The following is a 10,329-nucleotide window of genomic DNA, read 5'->3' on the forward strand; positions in this document are numbered from 1 at the left end:
ATATTCAAACACTTTTTGATCTATCTATCTAGACAGATAGGATCTTAACATGCAATGTCCATATTTGACTTTGGTTCATGTCTGTCTGAACTTCAAGTGAAATATAGACAAGAAGATGTTAATAGATTGAAACAATGGAGCGCCCTGCCCAAAAAAATAAATAAATAAATAAATACGGGATAAGGGGAAAAAAGTTTCCAGGACTAGGATTATTTATGTGGTTTTAAGAGTATTAAATGAGCGACTGTCAACCATAAAGATTGTCCGATTCATAAAGGCCGCCCAAAGTTGTTGGGACCTTAAAGATCTTTTCCTCCGTGGAGCCCGTTCTTGTTTTAAATTGCTGTCAAACTAGATCCAACGACCTCCCACAGCCATGCTTAATTTATAGCTCTCCACGAGTCACCGAACTCCCCAACTTCCCATCTTCTCCATCCCATCCTCTCTGGAAGCTGTGTGCTCTTTAAATCACAGCTAAGTCCTCTCCTCGCTAATCGAACGGCACTGGACCGGACGGAACAGAAGGGAAGATAAGTGGAGGGAGACATGGAGGTTTACTCTGTTAAGGTCGAGGAGTCGAGACCGGCTGCCGGAAACAAGCCTTCCGCCGGTCCGGTTTATCGGTCCATCTATGCAAGAGACGGTCTCTTGGAATTGCCCTCCGGAATCGATTCCCCTTGGGACTTCCTTAGGTTGGATTTTTCTGGTTAATTTGTTTGTTGTGTATCTGCGTTCTTCAGGATTGCTATCTTCGTTCATCAATATATTTCTTGTGCATTGTGGTTCTTTTTGCCAACTTTCCATTTTCCGGTCTTCTCGACCTTAGTTCATCGTGTGTAGGTACATGAGATCACATTTGTGGGCTTTGAGCTTTGTGTGTCTGAGCTTCATGTTTCCATTGATTGCTTTTGCTGATATTTGCTTGAAAAGTTTGGATGAAGAGAGAGTTAAGGAGAGTGTTTTGTTCTTTTATACATTCTTTCTTCTCTTTTTACGACTAATATTTTTTTTTCAAGGAAAAAATTGGTTTTTAAATATTTTAACAAAGTTTCTGTTTTTGCTACAAGTTGAATGTGTGGGCTGTACAGAACATCATTTTTGGCTCTTTGAGGATTTCTAGTTGTATTAGCTCAGATGATATCCTGTCAAAGATTCCTGAGTTATCACTTGCCCAATTTGCCAGAGCATTGATTTGAGTTCACTACTTTACTCCTTTTCTTTCTGCCACATTTTTCCAGTTTCCCAATAAACCGATCATATCTACAACAGATCTGATGAAAAAAGATATATGGTAAACATGGGAAAGTATTTCTTGAGAGAGAAAGATGGTTTGTTTCGAAATGGAGGAGGCATACATTTGAATCTTCTCTTTGCTACTGTTAAAATACGTGGCTTTTTATTCTGTCTCTGTTTTCTTGCAGTGGATCAGTTAAAAGATATCCGCAGCACCAAATGCTTGGCCATCGCAAATTCATTAATGGGAAGGTAATTTGCATATTTTACATACGCAAGTTTCCATAGAAAGTGCAGTGATCAAGTCACTAGCATTTCATTAAGGGAGAAAAGTGCATAAATCTCATTGTATGTTCTATGCATTTATATGAGCAAATGGATGCGTAGACATGCATAAAGTTACTGTATAAGTTTGTTTTCGCATGGTGAAGAATTTTGATTCCAATTGATGGCCTTTGTCATCCACGTTTGCTGATTATGTGATAATCCAGAATGCAGCTGAATGAGACATCTATTTATGGGTTGATGGCTGGGTTTCTCTGTGTTATCCTCCCAACTTAGAGCAAAATTATAGCTTATACTTGACCTATTTAGTTTTCTTGAACCATAAAGAATATAGCACTTTATACGAGATAAAGAATATTGTTGTATCAATTGCGCACAACAACCTATTCCTATTTCTGCTATTACTACATGCTGGCAACAAAAATAAGCGACTCAAAAGGAGCTGAATTTGTAGGTGGGTCAGTATGCATGGCAGACATATGAAGAGGTCTATGACATAGCTATCAAGATTGGATCTGCCATTCAAAGTCATGGCATTAACTCTGTAAGCCAACTTAAATTCTTATATTACATGCGGCTCTTAACTGTAGGTGGTGCATACTTGACCGGGTTTGTATATGATGTGATACGATTTTTGTTTGCACGAGGCCATAAAATAAAATACTTACAAGGTGCAATTTTATTCTTAGGGAGATCGTTGTGGCATATATGGATCCAACTGCCCTGAATGGGTGATTGCCATGGAGGTATAGTTTTTCCTTATTATTGTACATCTTATGTTATTCATACATTTTATAAGAGCCATGTCCACCTGTAACAAAAATGGAAAAGTGGTGTTAAGTGCATTTTTGTTTTGAATTACACTAGTTATATGATTTATATTGTTTTTCATAATGGGGGTGAGGAATACAAAAATTTTTTCTTATACATTTTCTAATTGTGAGCAAATAATTGATAAAGGCCCACACAGTGTGTTAAATCTGTTCTTGAATTATCAGCTGGTTCTTGTCAGTGGTACATAGTTTTAATACATCATGTGGATTTTGCAGGCCTGTAATAGCCAGGGAATCTGTTATGTCCCTCTATATGACACCCTTGGTAGGTGCTTACTTTCTTTTCTTGTGGAATAATTCAGAGTGCTTATTCTGATTCATTTGCTTCACAAACATGAATATCTATTCTGCTTCAAAAGATTGAAACACAGAGTCATACTCGAATGTAGAATTTGGATGGGTATCTCTTAAGAAAGTTGATGTGTTGTTGACCATTGCTAGCGTCCAATGATTCCAGTGCCACGGATTTGTATTACCATGTTTCATAACACTATACTGTATAATATATATATCAGATTTGAAGCATAGAAAGCTTTTACGTAGTTAAGGAACTATGCTATATTGTATAACAAAATGCTTGCTTATCAAAAGTAACAAAAAGAACTAATTAGTTTATTCATCATTATCATTATTCAGATTGGTAGCACGTTCCAGTTTGAACCATGTATTTGGTGATAATTCAAAGATTTCTCAGAAGGATCTGTGATATGTCTATAAGAATCTGCTCTCTTTATCTTTCACAACATTCTGACACATAATTTTTAAGACTTTAAGGCTTTTTATTTTTTGATTAGTTTTACATCTTGTAATGCAGGTGCTAATGCAGTGGAGTTCATCATCAACCATGCAGAAGTCTCAATAGCTTTTGTTCAAGAAAACAAAATAACATCTGTATGTTGAAGCTATTTTCTTACCTCCAATGTTATGTCAAGCTGTATTTGTTAACAATCTTCACATGTCATCAGTTGCTAAGATGGTTTCAATTAAGATTCGCCGTCTCGGTACCAGACCCCATACTAGTAAAATCTTATTATAGTGTCGGTATATGGTATGGTATGGTACGGTAGTATCGGTACAGGGTAGTATGGTGTACCAGTATAGTATGGTATGATGCAGTATAGTAAACTATGGTTTCAACCCATCTCTTAGCTCTTTCAATTATGATATATAGGTTTGTTTTATAATAAATATGGAAATTGTCTGACCAGATTAAGATTGTGTTTGGTCATTTATGTCAATTTGTACATATACATTTGTGAAAACCTATTATAGTAATAAAGAGCAGTTTCACTACTGCACTCCTAAGAAAATTTGCAAATTAGTTAGAGTTTTAACTGTAAACTGTTTTCATATTTTATAACATATTATACTCAGCCTGAACTGCATGTACTTTCTAAACTAATCTGACCACCAGTTCATATGCAAATCTATGGACTTCTCCATGTTGTAGCATTATAGTGACTACTAAGAGCTCAGTAATTATGTTGCATTTTCGTGCCTGTTGGTCAGTATCATAACGCATTTTTTATTTGGGTCATAGTCTATATCTAATAAGTTTAATATCTGATTTAGCCTATGGTGACATGTTTAATTTTATCCATTACTGATGGAAGAGGGGAAACTTTATTTGATTTTATACTGTTTCTGAAACTCCCAAAGCTACATAACTACAAATCCTATACCATATTCTTGTCAGAGGAAGCTCTGTATACAAGATCGAATTATTATGTCAAGAAATGCTAAATATACTCAGTTTTGGTCAGGTCTGAGCATAAACAACATCATCATCCCTTTCATGATATATGTATCTCACAATTTTATTTTGTCATTCAGATATTGATGTGCCTTCCAAAATGTGCCATGTATCTCAAGAGTACGTTTAGCAGCAACCTTGTATTTCAATAGCTATGCATAACAAGGTTTTGAGGCAATAACATCCTTATTATGCATTATTCAATCCAGCAATTGTTAGCTTTGGAATGGTGACTGATGAGCAAAAAAGAGAAGCTGAACAAGTTGGCGTATCTTGCTTTTCTTGGGAGGACTTTGTCTCTTCGGTAGGATCTTTACACTTTCTAATGTTAAAGTACATATTTTAAACTCTAATATTTACCATTGTTTGTTGTTCTTGAAGGTGCTAGTTAGTTTTCACACTTTTAACAAAAAATGCATCTGCATCAATAATACTTGTGCATCCCCTTCTTCATAACATGATGCCTCCCAAGCGTATTAAGTCTGAAACAATTGTGTATACAATGGATGCCATTTCTAATGTGCCATTAGAAGTTAATTCAGACGGCAGCTCTATGCATGGTACTCTTATTTTAATTTTACATATTCATGTAGAACTTATACAAGATCATGTTCTTATCATCAGCATGTGTTCATTTAATTATGATAATTAATTACAAGTGAAAAAATCAAGCACAAACTATACCTGCAGTAGAAATTTCATTCATATGATTTTGACAAAATCTGGCTCTTTTCTTTTGTTTTTTTCTTTTCAGGGTTGTGCTAATTGTAAACTTCCTCCAAAACACAAGGATGATATTTGCACAATAATGTATACTAGTGGAACAACTGGAGACCCAAAAGGTGTCATCCTGACAAACAGGGCTGTTATTGCTGAGGTCATTACCACAGAACATCTACTTCTAGAAACAGATAAAGTGGTAAATACTTAGCTCCCAACCCTTGTAATAATATACAGATTTTATTGTTCTGTTTTGGAAAGCTTTTCCAATAGGGTAGCCACAAGAACCTACCTCTTTTGCTTAAAGAAGAGCAAAAAGGAACTCCAGAATCCAATTTCGTATTTCCTATTACAACATAGCCAACATTTATATAACCAAAAAATTAACTAATTTTCCATCAGGATGGATGCTATTTGATGCTTGTCAAGGCATCATACCCATTTTTCAATTTTGCAATTCCTATTACAGAGCAACTGACTTGTATTGAACCTAAAAGTTAAGCATTTGGATGGATGTTATTTTGTGATTGTCATGGCATTATATTTTCGCTTGTTTATGCATTTTCTTGGGGATTGCTATATCTTATAAATAATTTTCAACTCCTCAACATACCTGCATGTTTGTATATGATTTGGAGAAATCTTCCTGTTTTCTACATTAAAAGAAATTGCCTTTTCTAGAACATTCTAGAAATTTTCCAGACTATTTTGATAGTAATACTGTTGTTTCCTCAATGAAAACTAAGTTATTTTAGGACTTTACTGTACTTGTTATTTAGCATAGATCATCATTTGACTGCATAAACTTCCACAAATTCTTGTCCTATCTATAGGCCAAAGTGTCTAATGTATAAAATGCCCAATCTGACTATAGGTGACTGAGGAAGACTCATACTTCTCATTCCTTCCATTAGCCCATATATTTGATCAGATAATTGAGAACTACTGCATCTTTAAGGGTGCCTCCATTGGATTTTGGCGAGGGGTATGACCTTTGTATCTTTGCTATAGCCTTTCTATGATGAATTTCTATTCCCCTGATTTTCTCTATATTAATCCACACTTTCTGTTTTCATTTTGCAGGATGTTCGATATTTGATGGAGGACATTCAGGAACTGAAACCCACTTTATTTTGTGGTGTACCTCGAGTTTATGATCGTATATACACAGGTCCACTCCTTATGGCTTATATTTTTTGGTTGGCTTCTTAAACAACTTGCCGTCAGAATTGCTCTATTCAATTTTCCACCTTGACATTGTGAGGTTTATGTGACTGAAGGTATAAATCAGAAAATTTCATCTGGAGGAATGTTAACAAAGAAGTTATTCCAGTATGCATATGACTTGTACGTTTTAGAGTGCTGCCCCATGCCACCTTACTTCTGATTACTGTTGTTCATTTGCATTTCATAGTACATTTTTGTCAACCTAGGTGACAGCAAATTTTTCGATAGATATCTAGATTTTAATATGTTGTGTGGTATTGCTGTGCTTTCACCAGCAAATTGAAAAATTTGAGGAGAGGGCTGAAACAAAATGAAGCATCGCCTTTCTTTGACAAATTAGTCTTTGACAAAGTATGTAACAACTTCCTGCCCCTCCTCTGCACCTCCTTGAGATGAGAATGTTTAGATTTCCCTTTTCTTGATCATTACCACAGATCAAACAAGGACTTGGGGGCCGAGTACGCATCATGATATCTGGAGCTGCACCATTACCTAGGCATATTGAGGAGTTCCTCAGAGTCACATGCTGCAGTGTCTTTTTACAAGGATATGGTAACAGTGAACTACTTTTGTGGTGCATGTATCTAAAAAAATTGTCATATGTTGTGTAGATCTTGTGTTGTACTTTCACTGCTCTTGAAAGAAGTCCATTCTCCACATTGTCATAGATCCTCTCCAAATAATTGAACACAAAGACAGATCTTCTATGCCTAATTTTTAGCACTTCTATTATTTTTGGCTTGCAGGTCTCACGGAAAGTTGCTCTGGGTGCTTCACATCTATAGCCAATGTACTCCCAATGATGGGAACAGTGGGAGTCCCCATTACAACCATAGAGGCAAGACTTGAGTCAGTTCCAGAAATGGGGTATGACGCTCTTTCCCATGTACCACGCGGAGAGATCTGCTTGAGGGGTAAAACCTTATTCTCCGGTTACTACAAGCGCCCAGACCTTACAAGTGAAGTAACCATGGACGGGTGGTTCCATACAGGTTAAAAGAACCATATCTATCCCCTCTTCTGTATATTAAAAACGTGCATCAGTTTGTTCAGTGACTTGCACACCGTTCTAGATGAGATCCACCTTGGTAAAAGAACACACCACCAAGGGCTTCTCAAAGCTCTAGCATCTCCTTAATGAGTTGGGGAAGTCAATTAAGGGCAATTCAGAAAGATGGATTTCCTCTTACACTATATAGATTTCTCCTACAACTATATGTTCCAATTACTGCAAATCAAGCTTATATATAATGACGTTTGCTTTAGGCTTTATTCTATATTGGTGGTAGTTATTTCATAATTGTTTTTGAGATAGCAAGTCTGGATCATGCAGGTGACATTGGAGAATGGCAACCCAGTGGTGCAATGAAGATCATCGACAGAAGAAAGAATATCTTTAAATTGTCTCAAGGAGAATATATTGCTGCGGAGAACCTTGAAAGCGCATACCTGCAGTGCCCTCTTGTCACATCGGTAGTAATACTAGTGTGTTATGTTATTCTGTAACTAAAATAATGTGCAGGTATCGTCGAGTTTATATCATCTTACGGAATTCATATCATGCAGGTTTGGGTCTACGGAAACAGTTTCGAGTCCTTCATTGTAGGTGTGGTTGTTCCAGAAAAGAGGCTGGTAGAGGAGTGGGCAGCAGCCAATGATGTAACTGGGACATTTGAAGAGTTGTGCAAACATCCAAAAGCAAGAAAATACGTTCTTGACGAGCTCAATAATACTGGCCGAACACATGAAGTAAGTCATTAATCATTGGCATCTTAAAACACTTAACGGTACTGTGAGTCATGACTTGACTTGCCATTAAATTTGATCACCACAGCTTAGAGGATTTGAGCTATTGAAAGCAGTTCATCTCGAACCAATACCATTTGACATTGAGAGAGACCTGATTACTCCGACCTTTAAATTGAAGAGGCCGCAGTTGCTCAAATATTACAAGGTAGGAAGACTCAACGTGATACATCGGTTTCTTGGTAATTAACAGTTGTTATATGTCATTTGTAATTCCTTTTTGTCATCATTTCTCTTCATGCGAAATAATGATTCCAGGACTTTATCGATGGACTGTACCAAGAAGCGAAGGGAAAAAGGGCATGACTCTTTTAGCCATGTAAACAGTACTGAATTGTGGTTATGCAGATGTAGTACGTTCATCTGAAAAGCTTATCTTCCCTCGTCTCTAGATGTAAAAGAAGGCTGGGAGAAAACTATCAAGAAAAATAAGGCATCTCTGTTCTGTTTTCTCTGTAACTGCTCTATCACTGCGTCAGTTACTGTCAAATTTCTCAACCCCCGAACACCCCTCACTCCCACCCCTTAAACAAAAAAAAAAAAAAAAAAGAAAAAAGCTATTGATTAATTACGTTGCTATGAAAACTAAATTTGGATTGAAGAAGAATGATTTAAATTTAAACGACCGCCACCACTCAGTCGTCTTCAAGCCTATGTTCTATCACCCGGGCAACCTGTTCCGATGAGAAGAGTCCTGCAGTTGTTTTCCTAATCTGGTAACCTGTGATGAATTATATCCATGTACTTTTGCTTCGTTGCGTTGTGAGCTTGGAGAGGAGGAAAATACAAGCTGAGGAGACGAATACAGCTCCGGCAAAGCAAGCTAGGTCCAAGCAACTGGCCAAGGACACGTTCTTCAACTTTTCTAGCACTCCTGTTTGAAGCAGCAAAAGTATAGCATGCCCAATTCTTGATTTTGCCTCTCTTATGGACTGCATCTCCATAGTCTTTGCAAGCTTCTGAAAATGATTTAGTAATATTATGAGATTCCTGGTGAAACATCTAAGATCACGAATCTTTCGTAGTTGAATCCAAAAATCTAACCTGGAGGTTAAATGAGCCAAGGCTGGATTCGGCAATTTGCCATCCTCTATTCCGTTTCGTGTTGGCCGAGCCAGAAAACATGACATACAACCCCATCCCGAAAGTAAGCAGGGCAGTTCCAACAAGAAACATATCTGTCAGGGATATTGGTCAAAACCACGAACTCGTTACCGTGTGAGTAATAAGTATAAATTTGATTTAAAGATCCAAGTAGCTGCAAATAATCGATGATTTAGAAGTAGAGCGAATTTGTACCTATGGCTTCGATGAGTAGTTGTAAGATACCTTCTTGATCCAGCCCTTGTGATATCATTTGGAAATACTCAAAAAATGTCTCCAGAACAAGGAAGCAACCCTGAAATCCATCAAGTAGGAAGGAGAAAAACAAACTTTTGAATTCAGAAGAAATCTCAGAATTTAAATTCTTGACCCACCATCAATTGAAAATCCAGTACTCGTGCATTTAAAAAGAAAAAAAAAAAACAATGAGTAAATCAGCAGCGTCATAGAAATCGCATCACTTAGAGATGCAGGCAATGCATTACCTCAACGAAGCACAAGACTGAGCCGATCAGGGATCCCGCAACCGCGATCAGTGTGAAGGATTGGCATCGCGCGATCCCCTGCTTTGAAGCAAGCAAATAGGTGAGGAGAATGCAGAGGAGATGGATTACGCAACATGAGAAAGTAGTAGGAGTAGTCGTACCGTTTCGACGAGCATCTCGGAATGTGCAGTACAAAAGCCCTTTGTAGCCTCCTGCGGCAGCGGACCGAAGAGTGTCAGAGCCAGCCTTGCCACCTGAGCTATGCGAGAAGACGAGAGATCCACAATCTCCATTCCCTTTTCGAACAAAGAAGGCTCGTGCTTCTTTTCAGGTGAAATCACCGCGGCGTCTGGAGAGACGGCCGCCACCCTCTTCTTCCCCTGGCAGCCGGGTGGAATGCTTTTCTCTCCTCCAACAGTCAAAAACCTGGGACGCGGGAGACGACAAGAATTGGAAGTAGAAGAGGAAGAGGAAGAGGGAGGGTGGTGATCTGATTGGAGAGCTCTGCTAATCCTCAGCAATCTGCTTGCTCCTGCCATTCTTTGTTGTTGTTGTTGTTTTTGTTTTTTTTTTTGGACCCTCTCTCTCACTCTGTATCTTGGCCAGAGAAGCGATCGGTCCGGTCCACTTGATTCCAAATTCTCCGTATTTAGTTGCTCTGCCTGCGTCCTTGCTCGTATATTTATTCACATATATTATGAAGGAATGGACAGGCCGCTGGAAGGTAGGTGGAAATGTGGACGAGGAGAGGGGAAGATTCGCGGCATATCTTTGGATCCATCCGCCGAGCGAGCAGATTTGGCGGGATCTGACCGAGAGGACGGAGGGAGAGAGGCAGTCGGCATGGAATTCAATTCACACAACGCGAGTACCCGTTTCCACT

At 38.1% G+C, this 10,329-nt stretch overlaps 2 protein-coding genes across 2 annotated transcripts; one reads left to right on the forward strand and one right to left on the reverse strand.

The window, feature by feature from the left end:
- Positions 1-373: 373 nt before the first annotated feature.
- LOC105035642 (probable CoA ligase CCL6) lies at positions 374-8,316 on the forward strand. Its single transcript, XM_010911262.4, has 19 exons — positions 374-692; positions 1,422-1,485; positions 1,973-2,062; positions 2,208-2,264; positions 2,568-2,616; positions 3,166-3,242; positions 4,185-4,224; positions 4,314-4,408; positions 4,859-5,023; positions 5,699-5,809; positions 5,908-5,995; positions 6,105-6,171; positions 6,327-6,402; positions 6,486-6,603; positions 6,798-7,043; positions 7,385-7,524; positions 7,618-7,800; positions 7,886-8,005; positions 8,116-8,316. The coding sequence occupies exons 1-19, from the start codon at positions 547-549 to the stop codon at positions 8,161-8,163; spliced, it is 1,980 nt and encodes a 659-aa protein (XP_010909564.2). The 5' UTR covers positions 374-546; the 3' UTR covers positions 8,164-8,316.
- Positions 8,317-8,407: 91 nt separating this feature from the next.
- Positions 8,408-10,110, reverse strand: LOC105035641 (uncharacterized). Its single transcript, XM_010911261.4, has 5 exons — positions 9,608-10,110; positions 9,447-9,524; positions 9,157-9,256; positions 8,902-9,035; positions 8,408-8,816 (listed from the first exon to the last, which is right to left on the reverse strand). The coding sequence occupies exons 1-5, from the start codon at positions 9,983-9,985 to the stop codon at positions 8,589-8,591; spliced, it is 918 nt and encodes a 305-aa protein (XP_010909563.2). The 5' UTR covers positions 9,986-10,110; the 3' UTR covers positions 8,408-8,588.
- Positions 10,111-10,329: the final 219 nt, after the last annotated feature.

This window comes from Elaeis guineensis, chromosome 15 (assembly GCF_000442705.2).
Source record: "Elaeis guineensis isolate ETL-2024a chromosome 15, EG11, whole genome shotgun sequence".
Taxonomy (NCBI): Eukaryota; Viridiplantae; Streptophyta; class Magnoliopsida; order Arecales; family Arecaceae; genus Elaeis; species Elaeis guineensis.